Here is a 17,311-nt window from a genome sequence, read left to right as displayed (position 1 = left end):
GTCTGAGCCACGAGGAAAGCCCTGAAGAGTAAATGGAAGAACTGCAAAGCATGAAGACACAGTACTGTCACATGTGATAGTTCAACAATATTACCATCATCACCAAACACCAGACAGCTGCTTCAGCTTTTAGTGGTCAGTTTACCTGTAGCTTCAAAATCTATCCACCTAACTTGAGCAACACCGGTTTATGAAGGTAGAGATAATGATGAAACTGGAAAACTATGTTTTAAATCCAAGAAGCTAAGAGAGTGAGGTAGTGGGGAAAGCCCTGAATTTAAAGCCAAAATAGCTGGAGCATGAACTCTAGCTCCTCACTGTTCTTTTCTGGGCCTTGATTCTCTCACCTGTTAAGTGGGGGAGATGGTTCTAACTACTGTGGCTAAAAATACTATGAAAATGGTTCTAAAGACATTAGCTACTAAAAACACAAGACAGCATGACATAAGATAAAAAGGTAAGGACTTATATTTTGTCACAACTCTTGGCCCTTTTGTAGCCTCAATGAGCGTAAGCTCCTTAAGAACCAGAACTGTCTTTATATCCCAAGCACAGCTACACAAATATTCAATAAATGTCTGTCGAAGGAATAAAGAAATGATGAATGATGAATATCTCACACCGCCTCACAGCTCAGGCCTCAGGCTCCCCTTATTTAGAAACTTCATCAGCAGTCTTCTCCTCACCACTCTCTGCTGCTGCTGCTGCCGCCGCTAAGTCGCTTCAGTCGTGTCCAACTCTGTGCGAACCCAAAGACGGCAGCCCACCAGGCTCCCCCGTCCCTAGGATTCTCCAGGCAAGAGTACTGGAGTGGGGTGCTAATGCCTTCTCAGTCACCACTCTCTACTCAACCACTTTTCTCATCACCAGTCTCTCCTAAAAACTATCTTCCCATTCTCAGGGCACAATGCCAAGGGCAGACTGGTTAAATGTGGAGAAAGTGCTGAGAGCTGGGAAATCAGTTCTACCACAATCATGGCATCAAGATTAGCTCAGACAAAAACCATCAATGGATGATAAACCTCATGGGGAGTGGCAGGATATATGCATGGTCTCAAACTGTCTCCCCAACAGTCTGTTTATTAGTTAGACATAAACAGACATAAACACATAAACAGAACTACATGTTACAGAAATCAGATAATATCTTGACCAAGTGACCAAAATAAACATCACCAGTAAGGGACAAATGGACATCACATGCCTCCAGAAGTGATACCGTATGAAGGACACATCACCACATGTGAAATTTCAATTGAGAGGATGCATAATCTGAATCTAACCATGAGGAAATACCAGATACACAGAAAATGAATAGTCTACTTTAAAAAGGGAGGAAGCGGTCTATCTGTATTGTGACATTGACACTAAAAAGAGACAAAGAAAAGCTGTGGAAATGTTCTACCTTAAAGAAGAGATAAAACAACTAAATAGAATATCTGACTCTAGACTGGAGAAGGAACTGGTGAAGGAAATTTTCTATTAAGGACATTATGGGATCAACTGACAGAATATGAACCACAGATTAGATAAAAAGCATTATATCAATGTTAATTTACTGAAACTAAAAACTATACTTTGGATATAAAAGAGAACACACCTATTCTAGGAAATGTATACTAAAGTATTTAAGGTCATGAAGTATGTAACTTTAAATGATTCACACACCAAAAAACCTTATCTATATCTGTATACACCTAGGAAGAAAGAGCTTGCAAATGATAAAGCAAATGGAATGTTAACAATAGATGACTCTGGGTAAAGGGTATAAAGGTGTTCTTGTATAAGTTTTGTTTTTGCAATTTTTCAATAAGCTTGTAATTCTCTCTAAACAAAAAGTTTAAAAAAGCAAAGAAAAAAGGACTAGCTTGTACTAGTAGTAATACCAGAAAAGGTATAAAAGGTATAGAGATTGAGAAGGAAGAAATAAAACTGTCTTTGTTCAACAGATGATATGATCATCTATGTAGAAAATCTGAGAAAATCAACCAAAAACTCCTGGATATACCAGCAACAAGCAGGTAGAATTTTTTTTTTTTTAGGTTAATTTGTGCTTTTATTTGCCAGTATAATTAACCACAATGGCCTGCAGGCTTCTTTGATCTAAAAAAAATACATTTTATATCACAATCCAACAAACACACACACATATATAATATGCATACATACATAAAAGTGAAACAAGTTTTGCCAAACTATCCTGAGTGTTAAATTTTTTTGGAGATCTTTTTCTTTTTTTAAAGCAGTTTTAGGTTTACAATAAAACTTGACAGAAACATACAGAAATTCCCCATATACTCCCTCCCCTCACATGAACAGCCATTATCAACAGAACAGTACCTCTTCTTTTTTCCTTTTAGACCAAGGATGACTGCATTGACACATAATCAAAACATTCCCAGTTGACCTTAGGGTTCACTTTAATGAGCAGAGCAGTGTTGCATATTCTATGGGTTTGGACAAAAGTATGACCACATATATCCATCACTGTAACGTCGCTCAAAGTACCTTCACTGCTCATGAGAACGTCTGTACTCTGTATACTCCTCTCTGCAAACTCCTGACAACCACTCATCTTTTTATTGTCTCCAGAGTTTTGGCTTTTGCAGAATGGCATACAGTTGGAATCTTTCTCTTTCTCCTTGAAATGAGAGGTTCAGACCCTTTATGAGGCCACTCCTGGCCCACCCAGGCATGGACCGGACAGGCTCTGGTGGCAAGCTCCCCCACTACGTGCTGCGTCTTTCCTTCCAGTACTGAGCCCTGCCCAGCTGCCACGTGGAGGTGCAGGGGAACACGTGTCAGGTTTCTGCTCATAGGAAGGCCACACATTTTGTGCCCCTCGTCACAGTGAACCCAGATTCCTGTCGGGTGTGTTATAAACAGACAAGCCATTTCTTCAGGCCCCCTGCTCTGAGCACACCCCATAAACAAGTAGAATTTGCATTCAGAATCATAATATCATTTACATTAATGCCCCTTCAAAATGAAATCAGTCACATTGGTGAAAGTCGCTCAGTCGTGTCCGACTCTTTGCAACCCCATGAACTATACAGTCCATGGAACTCTCCTGGCCAGAATACTGGAGTAGGTAGCCTTTCCCTTCTCCAGGGGATCTTCCCAACCCAGGGGTCAAACCCAGGTCTCCCGCATTGCAGGCAGATTCTTTACCAGCTGAGCCACCAGGGAAGCCCCAAATGAAATACCTGGGTATAAATCTAACAAAGTAGGAATAAGATCTACAGGAAAACTATACAACTCTAATGAACGATAGCAAAGCACAACTAAATACGTGGAGAAACATTATATATTCATGGATAGGAAGATGAAATATTGTCGTGATGTCAATTCTTTCCAATTTGATCTATAGATTCAATGCAACCCCTGTTAAAATTCCAGCGAATATTTTCTGTGAACACTGACAAACTGAATAAACAAGTAAATCAAAGGAGCAGAACAGAGACCTCAGAAAGAGACCACATAAGCATAGTCAACTGATCTTTGACAAAGGAGCAAAGGCCATACAACAGAGCAAAGATGGTCTTTTCAACAAACGGTGCTGAAAATAACTGGGTTTCACTCAAAAAAAGAATCTAGACACAAACCTTACACCTTTCACAGAAACCAACTCAAAATGGACAATACACTTAAATGTAAAAACGCAAAACTATACAATTCAGAGATGATAACATAGAAGAATTCTAGGTGACCTTGGAAATGGCAACTACTTTTCAGATACAACACCAAACTCTCTCTGCATGAAAGAAATAATTGATAAATTAGACTTCATTAAAATTTAAAACTTCTGTTCTCTGAAAAACAATGTCAGAAGAATGAGAAAACAAGCCACAGGGGAAAATATATGCAAAAGACACATCTGACAAAGGACTGTTACCCAAAATATACAGACTCATAAAACTCAACAATAAAAAAACAAAAACCACCTGAAGGAAAAATGGGCCAAAGACCTTAACAGACACCTCACCAAGTAAGATACATAGGCAGCAAATAAACATATGAAAGGTTCTACATAATTTTTCACTAGGGAAATGCAAACTAAAACAACATGATATCACTACACACCTATTTTTTAATTGTCAGAATACTGACAATACCAAATGCTGACAAGGATGTGGAACAATTTCCATTCACTGCTAGTGGGAATGCGAACTGGTACAGTCATTTTGGAAGTCAGTTTGGCAGCTTCTTATGAAATTAAACTTGTAACATAAAATATTCTCAACATACATTGCAGGAATTGTGTTCCTTGATATTTACTCAGAGGAGCTGTATGATTCCAGCTATGACATTGTGGAACAGGCAAGACTTAGAAGACAGTAAAAGGATCAGTGGTTGCCAGGGGTTAAAAGAGCAGGAGGTGTACGTATAGTGCAAAGGATTTTTCAGGCAGTGAAACTATTCTGCATCATACTACATCGGTGAACACATATTATATGTATGGTCAAAACCAAGAATGTACAATACCAAAGGTAAACCCTAGCGTAAACTATGAACTCTGGGTAACGGTGATGTGTCAATGTAGTTCGTCAACTGTAAGAAATGTGTAACTGCGGTGGAAGAAGTTGCTAATGGGGGAGGCTACAGCTTCCCAAGTGGCTCAGTAGTAAAGAATCCGCCTGGAGAGGGTAGGAAAGATCCCCGTGGAGAAGGAAATGGCAACCCAATCCAGTATTCTTGCCTGGGAAATCTCAAAGACAGAGGACCCTGGCAGTCTACAGTCTATGAAGTCACAAAGGAGTCAGACACAACTCAGCAACTAAAAACAAAAATGTACATACAGGGGCAGAAAGTATTTGGAAAATCTCTGTAACTTCTGCTCAATTTTGCTGTGAACCTGAAGTTGCTCTAAAAACTAAAGTCTATTTAAAAAAAGAGAGTCCTCCCCTCTACCTTGAGGACAATGTCCAAATTTCAAAGCAGGGCATACAGGGCCCTTTATAATCTGATCCCAAACTACACCTCTCCAGCTTGTTTCCACCATTCTCCTCCAAGAGCCTTAAACTCCAGCCTCGTGCAATTTATCTGCCATTCCCTTCTACACCTACTTACCTTTCTGCTTAAGCTGGTCTCTCCGCTTGAATGCTTTTCCTACTCTCTTCCACTTCAGCATTTATTCAAACCATCTCTTACATTACACTAAAATGGTCTGCTGATGTAGTTGCCTTAACCACTAGATTACAAATCCCTCCAGGACAAAGACATTGCCTTATTTATCCTGTATCCTCAGAGCCTGACAAATAGCAATAGTCGTAACAGTGACAGTAACAGCTAACATTTCTTGAACATTGAGCAGTTACTACATACCAAGCACCTTTGCAGGCAAACTTATGACCCACATAATTCTTTTCAACAATTTTTCTTCTGCCCCTTTGATCTGAGCCTCCCAGAGGCATAGGGAGAGTAACTATAGCTAACTTCCAGACTGCCAACTAGGAAGGATTTCAGTCAGTATTTGAATCCAAGCACCCGGCTCTAGAAAACAATATTCTTCATTACTGTGGTACACATGGTAGAAACTCAAAAAAAAAAAAGAGAGAAAAAAAATCTGTTAAACAAATGATAGTGTAGAACAGAGGTGAGCACAATATTTGCGGAATGAAAATGATAGGGACAAAAAAGAAAGCAATTGACAAGTGAGGAAATGGAGGCACACAGAGGTTCAAGATGTGTACAGAAATATAGATAACCCAACCTTCTCACTGTGAAGTCAAGAACCAAAGACCAGAACATATGCTTTTCCCAAAGACACCTTAGTTACACTCAGAACCAGCCTTACAAGTCTTCCTATCATACCATATTAAGGAAATAATTATGTGCTCTTAAGAATTTCTAAAACCATATTTAGAGATATTCTGGTACTCCAACAATAAGAGAAGTTGGAGAAAGAAGTACACCGGAGTCTAATGCAGTATTTGGTACACAGCAGAAATTTAGTATCTAATTAAATTTTTCCATTTTGTAATAGATTTTATGTTTACTTCTAAGTGCCAACTTATTTATTTTTATTTTTGATATAGTATAGTATCTAAAATGCACTGTATATTTTACTAGTTTAACAAAGAGGGTATTGATAAGGCAACCTTTTCTTGAAAATACAAGGTAAGAATAGTGAACAGTAATTTTTAGTAATTTTCAGGTAATTTTAAAACATCCAAATTTGTGAAAAAATGCAGTTAATGTACAATTAAGAAATTCTGCAATTCTAGTGTCCCCATATAATAATTAGATTGATTTCTTCCATTAGAAATACATGAATATTATACGTAAACCAGTCACTCCAGAGCACCAGGACAACTGTTCTTTATTTTTATTACTTATATTAAATACCTTCCATGTAGGATAAACTCCATTCATGAAAACAAACCTGAAATACCTACATCATACACATGATGGGACCAACTCTAATCCATAATGAGTACAGTCCTGTCAAATATCCTACACCTTAAATGAGCACCCCACAGCTTACTTGCCTAGGTTGCTTTGTCATCTATTTTCAAAATGAAAAATCAGAAAGTCTTCCTCATGCTGTTGCTTCTCAGATATACCCTCATAGTGGATGAAAGCCCTGCCAGTTTTCTCAGTGACGTTCTTCATTAAGGTGGGCAAAATTTTAAAACACAGCTTTTTCATACTCCTAAATTATTTTCATGTTTGTTTTTTTTTAAAGTTTAGTTTTCCTGTATTAGCTCTTATACAAAAAAAGACTGGAATTGTGACAGGTAAAATTTCAGATCCTCTGAAAGACATAATTAGATTGAAGGAAACAAGCCATATAAGTTGCTAATCCCATAATTAACATAAATCAAAGGAGCTACTTTATAAATATCTGTTGAATAAACGGATCACTCAGTTAATTTCTTCCACTTCTGCCCTTGCAATTATTAACTTTTGACATTGGCTAACATGGACACATGAATTACTTGTAGTCCAGTAAAGCCCTCAATCAAAAAAATACAGTCATGTTAAAAGAGGACCAAATTTTTCCAGGGAAAAAAACAGACTATAAAAGTCTGATTTCCATTCTCACTCATTTGTATCTTCTCTTTTTGCTTACCCACGAATCTACTGAAAAAAGCCAAAGGTAGACACCACTTTCAACTTCCTTGTTTTCCCTATTATTTTCAAAAACATCTGAGGGCATCTTGTAAGACATTGTAACAACCATGGTGGGGAAAAGAGCCAATGGATCAACAAACAGATTCATCAGTACTGGGTTCTAATGCTCGGCTTTCTCAGCTTCTCAATCAATAAATGCACTTGACTCCAGTTTTTGATAACTAGTAAATGACGTCTATGGCAGTCAGCATAAATAAAATTTCTGACAACAGAAAACCCATGATTACCAGATGATTGCTGTTTTAGAAACTTGAAGAGGTAAAGAACCAAGACTTCTTCAGTGAGATATTCAAAAAAGGATAAGCATCGTAAGTACCCAGGGACAAAACAGGAAGACCGATCTCTCAGATTACAGAGGGACATTCCAAAGTTTCACTAATACACACTATAAAAGGGGACAAGAGGATGCAGCCTGAGACCACAGCCTGCGAAGCAAAGTAAGTTTAAAATACAGTCTTTCCCACATTTTACTTCTAGCCTAAAATCCCCAAAGTTGTAGGGATAATGTGTCAAAGCCCAGAGATAAGTTTAAGAAACAAATTCTCAAAACACCAAGCCAAGCAGAGTGAAACTGCTCATGGGAGTCACAGGATCTGGTCAGGTCTCTGCCACTAACAGGAAGAGCAGGGCACTCAAATCACATTTGTTAAATTAATATTCTTTACTGACTCCTTTAGGATGGAAATAAATGGAGGGACCAAATCTCTGGCCAGGGGAATAGTTCACCTCTGAGGGCTTCAGATTTTGCATCTATAAAATTCTATGATTCAAAATTCATGCTTTGATCTTAAAATAAGATGGAAAACAAGGTTAATTGTTGTTTAGATGCTAAATTGTGTCCAACCGACCCCATGGACTGTATAGCCCGCCAGGCCCCCCTGTCTATGGGACTTCCCAGGCAAGAACACTGGCTTGAGTTGCCATTTCCTCCTCCAGAGGCTCTTCCCCACCCAGGGATCAGACCCACATCTCCTGCACTGCAGGCAGATTCTTTAGTGCTGAGCCACCAGGGAAGCCAGAAAACAAGGTCAGGTTAAACTGAACCAAAAAGGTATAATTCAAATATGTTTTTGAAAAAAATCCCAATGCCATTTCCCTTCTCCATGTGCTCCTCTACATATATAATCTAAGAACGCAACTCCTGAAATACAAGACATTTAAAAAAACTTTCACTGAGACGTTACTGATGCCATTAAACCTGGAGGTATAAAGCCTAAACTGTTTCAACCCCTCTCTTAATATGGATCTGTCTTTAGTTTTTCTAAATCACCCCTAGTTTGTATCTGCACTCCTTAGAGCACATTAAAAATGACAAGTATTTTTTCCCTCCAGTAGTGATATGTCTACTGATGAAAATATACGTATTATCAAAAATATACATTTGAAAACTATGAAAACCTAATTTTTCTCTTGATTTTATTACTCATTCAGGCCCAGCTTACTGGTTTCAATTCTGCTCTCACTCTATTTCCAGTCAGTTTCACTTCTAAATTTTCTGCCACAAAGCTAAGAATTGTGACCCAGTAGATAAATTTTAAAGTTAACACTGAAGAAGAACACAGCTTTTCCTTTCAAAGGAAAATTAAATATTTTCACACACACACAAAAATAAATTAAAACCTTAAAATCCTAATGGCATTTTATCACATAAAAATAATGATTTGGGGATGCTGGTATTTTGTTTCTGAAACTTCCTCACAGTTTTGTTTACAAGAAGCAAAGCAGCTCAAAAACTGCCATCATTTTCTTGTACAGCTATATAACACAACTATATACTTGTTTCTGAGTCACAAGGAAGGAGCTCAACAAGTATTTGTGGAAGGAATAAAAATATATAACATTGCACAGGGCATATGTTCCCAGTAAGATACAGCTTTCTCTCTGCCTTCAGTGACCTTGTCAAGGAAAAAGATCTTTTGAACATATAATAAAAAGATGATTAAATCAGACAGACAAAAGATATCTAATAAACAGAAACATTAAGAGAAAATAAATATATCACATACAGCTAAATTAAGCTTCTAGCATTTTTGCTTTTAGCAAAATTCTGTGCTTCTAGCATTTTTTCTTGTATGTGTTTCAATCCCATTTCCTTCCTTTCTTTAGACTGTTAAATTCTTCAAAGGAATGATTCATATACAAATAAAATTTTAAAATAAAAAATATACTGAGCTCCTACTATGTTACCAGCACAGTGCTGTGTACAGATGCTGTGGGAAATAAAATAAAAAGCATGATTATCTCAAACCTTGAGGTAACTTCAAGCTTCTGTTTTTTACCAGAACCCTGCAAAGAATAGGTATCTATGGTAAGTGGGAATCAAAGACCTGACCTGAAGTCCCTGTGGGGACATCCTGTGTGACTCTGAGAAAGCTACCCAGACTTTAGTTTCCTCATCTGTGAAAGGAAGTGGTTACTGGTAGGACTCTCTCATGCAGAAGAATTCCAAATAATTTATGTAGACACTCTGCCCTCAAGGAGGGGGAGCATCAATTCCCACTCCTAAAGAGTGGACTGGATATAGTGACTTCTTCCCAAAGAGGACAGTATGGAGGAATGAGTGGGAAAGAGTAATCTTACAGCAGAGAAACCTGACCAACAGCATCAATGGTGATGACAAAGGTTAACATCAGTAGTGATAACTCATTTTAATAGTATGTACATTTGATACAATAAGATGAAAATGGCACTTTACCTATCTAGGCTTTCTCCCCAAAACCCATAATCCCAATCTAATCCTGAAGAAAAAAAAAACAAACACCAAATTCCCATAGAAAGGCATCCTACAAAATACCTCAGAAGTACTCAAAACTACCAAGGTCATCAAAAAGAAGTCTGAGGAACTGTTACAGCCAAGGGGAGATTAAATACAATGTGGTGTGCATGATGAGATCTTGAAAAAGTGTATTAGGTAAACACTAAAGATCCATCAACAGATGAATGGGTAAACAAAATGTAGTATTTAAACACGATGGAACACTATTTAGCCTTAAAAGAAATGAAATTCTGATACATGCTAAAACATGGATGAATGCTGAAAACATTATGTTGAATGAAATAAGAAAAGCAAATATTGTATAATTCCCTTATACGAAGAACGTAGAATAAGCAAATTCATAAAGACAGAAAGTGGAACAGACCTTACCAGGAGCTGGGGGAAGGAAGAATGGGGAGTTGTTTAAAGAGTAGTTTCTGTCTGAGATGACGAAAAATTCCAGAAATGGATAGTAGTGATGTCTGCACAACATTGAGGATGTACTTAATGCCATTGAATTACACTTAAAAATGATTACAACAGAAAATTTTATATTCTGTATATCTTACAACAATTTCCTCTTTTTCTTTTTTATGTGGACCACTTTCTTATAAATTTTTATTTATTTGTAATTGGAGGATAATTCCTTTACAATATTGTGTCGGTTTCTGCCATACACCCACATGAATCAGTCTCAGGGATACATGTGTCCCCCCCCTCCTGTGCCTCCCTCCCACCTTCCCCATGTCTCACCCTCCTAGGTTGTCATCACAGGGCAGCGGGTCTGAGCGCCCTGTGTCCTACAGCAGATTTCCACTGGCTATCCAATTTTGCACACGGTAATGTATACAGTTAAATGCTACTCTCTCATTTTGCCCCATCCTCTCCTTCCCCCACTGTGTCTGATGTGGACCACCTGTAAAGTCTTTTACTGAATTTGTTACAACACTGCTTTGTTATGTATTTTGGTTTTTGGGTCTTGAGTCACGTTGGATCTTGGCTCCGCAACCAGGAATGGAACCCTGCTTTAGAAGGCGAAGTCATAACCAACGGACTGCCAGAGAAGTACCTTCAGCCAGGGAAATCCCAACACAATTTTTTAAATGAAAGAAATTTGATAAAATAAAGGCCTTAGTTAATAACAACATATCAATACTGGTTCTTCAATTGTAACAAATGTACCATATTAATGAAAGATGTTAAGAATAGAGGAAAATGGGTATACAGTATGAAACCTTCTGTACTATCCTCAATTTGTCCATAAATCTAAAATTGTGCTAAAAAATAAAATCTGTTTTTAAAAATTCAAGGGAGCACTGATATACAATAGCACTAATAATATATAACAGCACTAATATACCCCACTTCCTTCCAAAAAAATGACAAGAAAAATGCTCTTTAAATGAATGAAAAAACACAAGTAAGTAATCAGAAAAATTAATGCCAGGGACATAAACAAGCAAGTCGCAAAAGAAATTAAAATGCTACACAGATCTATGCAAATATATTGAAACTCAGACTCCCCTGGTGGACCAGTGGTTAAGAATCCCCCTGCCAATGCAGGAGGCACAGACTGGATACCTGGTCCAGGGTGATTTCACATGCCTCAGAGCAACTAAGCCCATGCACCAACTACTGAGCCCATGCGCCGCAATGACTGAAGCCTGTGAACCCTAGAGCCCGTGCTCCACAAGAGAGAAGCCACTGTGATGAGAAATCTGTGCACCACAACTAGGGTAGCCCACACTTGCTGCAACTAGAGAAGGCCTGTGTGCAGCAATGAAGTCTCAGCACAGCCAAAAATAAATAAATAAATAAATTTTTAAAACATTTTGAAACTCATAGGGTTGTGTAAGGATAAATGAGTTCGCTGTCCCCTTCTCCTCCTGCCCTTTTGAGGGCAGGAGGAGAAGGGGGGCAACAGAGGATGAGACGGTTGGATGGCACCACTGACTCAATAGACAGGAGTTTGAGCAAACCCCGGGAGAAAATGAAGGACAGGGAAGCCTTGCATACTGCAGTCCACGGGGTCACAAAGAACCGGACAAGACTCAGAGAATGAACAACAACAAAACCTTGCGTAATGTTTGCATACAATAAATGAAGCTACTATAACATTAATAATTAAACGCAAATCTAAGTAACAAAAACGTGTATATGTATAGTATATATGTGCATATTTATATGTGTAAGTGTGTGCATACATATTCTTTGACTGAATGATTTCAAAGATACCTGTATATGGATATTCACTGCAACAATCTAACACAGAATAACTGGAAACAGACCAAAAATCTATTAATGGGGGTCAAACAAACATCATCGGTCACTCAGTCAACTCTTTGAGATCCCAAGGACTATAATCCGCCAGGCTCCTCTGTCCATAGGATTCTTGAGGCAAGAATAATGGAGTGAGTTGCCAATTCCTTCTCCAGGGGATCTTCCTGACCCAGGGATCAAAATCTCATCTCCTGCATTATAAGGCTGATTCTTTACCACTGAGCCACCTGGGAAGCCCCTAAACAAACATAACTAAACATTATTATACAAAAATATGGTAGATGTAGGTATACTGACTACTAAGAAAAGTAATGAATTGTAAAGCTATTTTAATGGAAGGGATTAAACTAGGTTAGGACTATACCTACATGCAAAACTACATGTTTATGTATGTAGTGACCCTAAAAGGGTCACTATGTATGTATATGTGCTCAGTCACTCAGTTGTGTCCAACTCTTTGTGACCCCATGGACTGCAGCCCACCAGGCTCCTCTGTCCATGGGATTCTCCAGGCAAGAATACTGGAGTGGGCTGCCATGCCCTCCTCCAGGGGATCGTCCCAACCCAGGGATCAAACCCAGGTCTTCTGCATTGCAGGCGGATTCTATACCATCTGAGCCACCAGGGAAGCCCTAAACACTAAAGAGCCTCCCCAGCTCTAAGTATCTGAGGAATGTAGTTAGGTTATACCCAAAGGAGGAAGCCTTTGGGGAGGAAAGAAACGCTCTCAAACTTTTAAGGACATAATAAATACCTCTATTACAAAACACAAATTTTTATTTCAAAATGCTTAAACCTAAGATGTGAAGGAAGTTATTCTTCAAATGAGGTTATATTCACTAATTACAAACCTCAACCAAAAATTAAAAAGAAACAACAAGTCTTCAAAATGCATGACTAGTTCATGCTTAAATTACAGGTAAAGTAAGATCATAAAGAAGCAAAAGAAGAAAAAGTAGCAGTCCCATCTGACAAAATTAAGTAGCTATTATGCACTGTAGTTAGTATTCATACATATAAAGGTTCAGGATTTATGCAGAGTTAACTAGATTTTTTTTTTTTTTTAAGAAAAGTGGATTAAAGTAAAAAATATTAGTTAGGTCTTATAGGTTTGTGGGCTTTCTTTGAGCCAAAACAAAATAAATCTTTTTCTGGAGGCAGACTGGGGGTAGGGGGAGTCCAACACTTTGGGAACTAATATACAGTAAACTAATATTTTAAACAATACAGCCACTAGAATCAATGGTACTTAAGGAAGACTGAGATGAGATAAATCAGAAGTAATAAAAGGGATACACTCTCAATTCAGTTCAGTTGCTCAGTTTGTGTCCGATTTTTTGCGACCCCACAGACTGCAGCATGCCAGGCCTCCCTGTCCATCACCAACTCCCAGAATTTACTCAAACTCATGACCATTGACTGAGTCAGTGATGCCATCCAACCATCTCATCCTCTGTCGACCCCGTCTCCTCCTGCCTTCAATCATTCCCAGCATTAGGGATCACATGGACTATACAGTCCATGGAAATCTCTAGGCCAGAATGCTGGAGTGGGTAGCCTTTCCCTTCTCCAGGGGATCTTCCCAACCGAGGGATCAAACCCAGGTCTCCCGCATTGCAGACGGATTCTTTACCAGCTGAGCCACAAGGGAAGCCCGGGACACTCTCTATCCGAAAACAAAAATATATCCTAGAACTGTAGTTTTCAACCAGAAGTAATTTTGCTCCCTATGAGACATTTGACAACATCTAAAAACAATTTTTGATTGTCAGGCCTGAGGTGGTCCTGCTGGTATATTGCAGGTAGAGGCCACGGAGGTGACAAATACTTTATAGACCCACCAACCAACCCAAATGTCAACAGTACTGAGGTTGAAAAATTCTGCCTTAGAAACAGACTGGGGGTAGTGGGGAGAAACCACTGAACGTGTGCTTGGAAATAATCAATTTTATCATGAAAATCTTAAATCAACAGGATCTTTTTTATGTTTAAAAATACTGACATCTTATCAAATAGCATGTAATCTATTAAAGTGACACAATTTTCAAAGTGTTATTTAAAAGAAAGTCAACTGGATTTCCAATTTATCTAAAGCTTCGAAATTCTGAAAAAGCCATAAGCTAAAAAGACAATAATACTAAAAAATGTTTTTACATATACACACATTCTCTGACTCTCACAAACAATATTGAGCAAAAGAATACTACCTTTTTGTGTGATTCCATTTATATACAGTTTCAAGAACAGGCAAAAACTTTTATACATCAGAACCGCAATTCCTTTGGAGAGAAAGGTAGATATGGGAGAGGACGTGAGCGGGACTTCTGGGATGGAAATAATTTTGTATTTCTCAATCTGGGTAGCACTTACATAACTTTGTTTTGTGACAATTCATCAAGCTGTGTACTAATAACTGGTACACTTGACTGTATACCGGTAACACTTCAACAAACATGTTTACTTTTTTAAAATGTTATATGTTTATATCCTAAAATCTTGAGCATTTTGACCCAGAAAGCAAAAATAATGTCAAGAGCAAAAGTAAAAATGCTTTTGCTGTATAGGCTGCCTTCCAAGAATTCAAGAAGGATGACACCCCCAGAAAGCTGTAAATACCATACTCAGTCATCATACAGCATTCAGCCGTACACTTAAGCCACTATATATCCCTTGGCACAAACCCCCAAACTGGACAAATGCTTACAAATGCAGTTGGATTTATTCCATGGACAGTTTGTTTGGATTATTTCCCCCAACGTTAAACTGGGAACTGTTAATCAGAGAACAGGCTCTATGAAACAAATGATGCTTTCACTTTCCTAATCCCACAGTTTCCCAAAGCTCTCCCAAACTAAACCCTCTTGGCTCCTCCTTTAGGATTTCTGCGCCCATCACTGCCTCTCCCAGTATCCACTCTCACAATCCACACACACACACACACACACACACACACATGAAAATTCACATTAATGCTCATTCCAGAGGCTAGTCTCCCTCCCCAGACTTTCACTCTCCCCTAGAAACCTTGTAAACACAATCCAAACTTCACTACCCTCAAATTCATATTCTCCACAAACTCCCTTCCCAACAGCTTCACAAAACCAGGGCCCATGCTCTCCCAGTATCTTAAATCCTCTCTCCCGCCGCACTAAAAGCCCTTGCTTCTGCAAACAACTCAGCTCCATGGTCACCGCAGTAGCTCGGATCTCCACCTTTCTAGCCCTTTAGCAGCCCCCACATTCCCCCACTTTCCTGTATTTAAATCCAGCCCATCTCTCATCCACCCTCTGCCCCCAACCTCTGTTCTCTTCTGTCTGACTCTTTCCTAAGACAGGGATGGGACGTTGGAGGAAGGGTGTGGAGGAAAGTACTCTGTCCCCCGTGAAGACAGTGGAGAAAAGATTGCTCAAGTCTGCAGCACAACCACCACGTGCACGGGCTACAGCCAGAGGCCGGATTCTGAAACCCAGCCTCACCAATTACTAACTGCAAGGCTTTGGCCAGGCGCTTTTACATATTAAAGCCTCTGTCTCCAGAATTACAAAATGGAGCTAATAAAAAATAGCCACCTCCCAGAGTTGGGAGATTGAATCAACTCCCAGCCAGCTGAGCACTTGGCACAAACCCAACACGGTAGACTCTCAACAACTGGCCATTTTTCTTAGGTCCTCTTTGTGGATGGGGGAAGACGAAAGGTACTTTCGTTCAGTCTCTTAAATGCCAAACTTCCTGCAAAGTCTCTTCCTGGGGGATAGCAAGAAGGCAGGGGAAAGAAGGAAAGACGTACTCTACAATTAAGTCTGTGATACAAAGAGCTTTGTCAGGTCCCAAAACTCGGTGTTCTCTCTTTATTATCTGCTTACAGTGTGCATCCAAGTTGGATCCAAGAAGCTCTGCACACCTTGCTAAAGGATGGGGGAAACGTGAATATGTACTGTACATTAAATGTTCTTTCTTCCACAGTTACTCTTTTGAAGGAATGTAGAAGCACCCCTCAAATTGCTAAAGTGCCTTCTCTGGGGGGTGGGAGAATAGGAAGGAAATCCGAAGTCCCAAAGGATTTTTCTTGAGAAGTTTATAGGAGTACTTCATAATAAGGAGAGATTAAAAGCAAATGCGGGAAACCTCATTTCTCCAGCAGCAGGGAGCACCAATCGGTTTGTGAGCAAACGAACGAGTTAAAAATGAAAAAGCGCTTTCCCCATCTCTCCTGGGACACCAGGGCTTCCCCAGGTCCCTTCCCAAGAGGGATAAAGCGGAGGGTCTGCGCCAGGGAATCCCCAGCTCCCTACCGGGGGAGAGGCGGGGCCCGGGGAGTTTCAGTGGGTCCCTTCCCATCTCTTTCCAACCCATCTCCTGTAACGGGATGTCTCCTGGGACTCGAATATCCCCCAGAGATTCGGCCATCCCTGGATCCCTCCCCTCCCAAGACCTCCAGACAGCCCTCCTCAGTCCTCGGAGTTCTCCCAGGCCAATTCTCCCGGTCTCCCGGCTGGCACTGGGTCAGCCCGCGGCCCACGGAGATCCCTCACGGGCCTCCTCCCGGTCCCTCCAGAGCGCCGCGAGCCCGAGGGGTTACCTGCTGAGACGGCAGCTCCACATGCAGGGCCCGCGCGGCAGAACCTGGAGGCAGCGCGGCGGCCGGGCCCGTGGACGGCGGGGGGAGTGGGCCCCCGACTGACGCTGAAGCGTTCATCTTGACCCAGGGGCCGCCAAGCGGCGGGACCGACGCTCCTCTGGCATCCGCCACAACCGCCGAGTCACGACCCGCCGAGACCCTGCAGCCCAGAAACCAACCAACCTAGAGGCAGGACCGTTCTACCCCACCTCCAGCCGCCGCCGCTGGCTAAGGAAGAGCCATATTACCGCAGTGCAACCCCCACCACCCGCTGAGACCTGGCTTGCCCATTGGTTCAGCTTCCATGGGGGCGGGACCAAACGACAAAAAGAGGACGCGTTATTGGGCAGAAGATTTGTCCGTCGCCAGCAGAAATAGGCAGGGGCGGAGGGTCCCAGGGATGGCCTAAATTGCGTCTGTCAAACCGGGGTGAAACCTGGGGCGTTGCTTCTTTTTTCCCCAGTCTAATTGGCTCTTTCACTACCACAGGGCGGGGTCTCCTGGAAGAGCCGCAAGGACCA

The 17,311-nt window shown here is 40.4% G+C and overlaps 1 protein-coding gene and 1 non-coding gene across 3 annotated transcripts in view; both read right to left on the bottom strand.

Annotated features, from left to right (window-relative positions):
* Positions 1–17,080, bottom strand: part of UVRAG (UV radiation resistance associated) — a 314,400-nt gene extending 297,320 nt beyond the window's left edge. Inside the window, exon 1 of one of the 2 annotated variants that reach the window (XM_043482966.1) lies at positions 16,752–17,080. In XM_043482966.1, the coding sequence (XP_043338901.1) occupies positions 16,752–16,774 (23 nt within the window). In that variant the 5' untranslated portion in view covers positions 16,775–17,080. The remainder of the gene's footprint in view (positions 1–16,751) is intronic. The other variant, XM_043482964.1, reaches the window with a different exon arrangement.
* LOC122450690 lies at positions 2,797–2,926 on the bottom strand. The gene has a single exon (XR_006272189.1). It is a non-coding gene; the product is annotated as a small nucleolar RNA SNORA11 (small nucleolar RNA).
* Positions 17,081–17,311: the final 231 nt, after the last annotated feature.

Source organism: Cervus canadensis, chromosome 11 (genome assembly GCF_019320065.1).
Source record: "Cervus canadensis isolate Bull #8, Minnesota chromosome 11, ASM1932006v1, whole genome shotgun sequence".
Classification (NCBI taxonomy): domain Eukaryota; kingdom Metazoa; phylum Chordata; class Mammalia; order Artiodactyla; family Cervidae; genus Cervus; species Cervus canadensis.
This window is presented reverse-complemented; position numbering and strand designations above follow the sequence as displayed.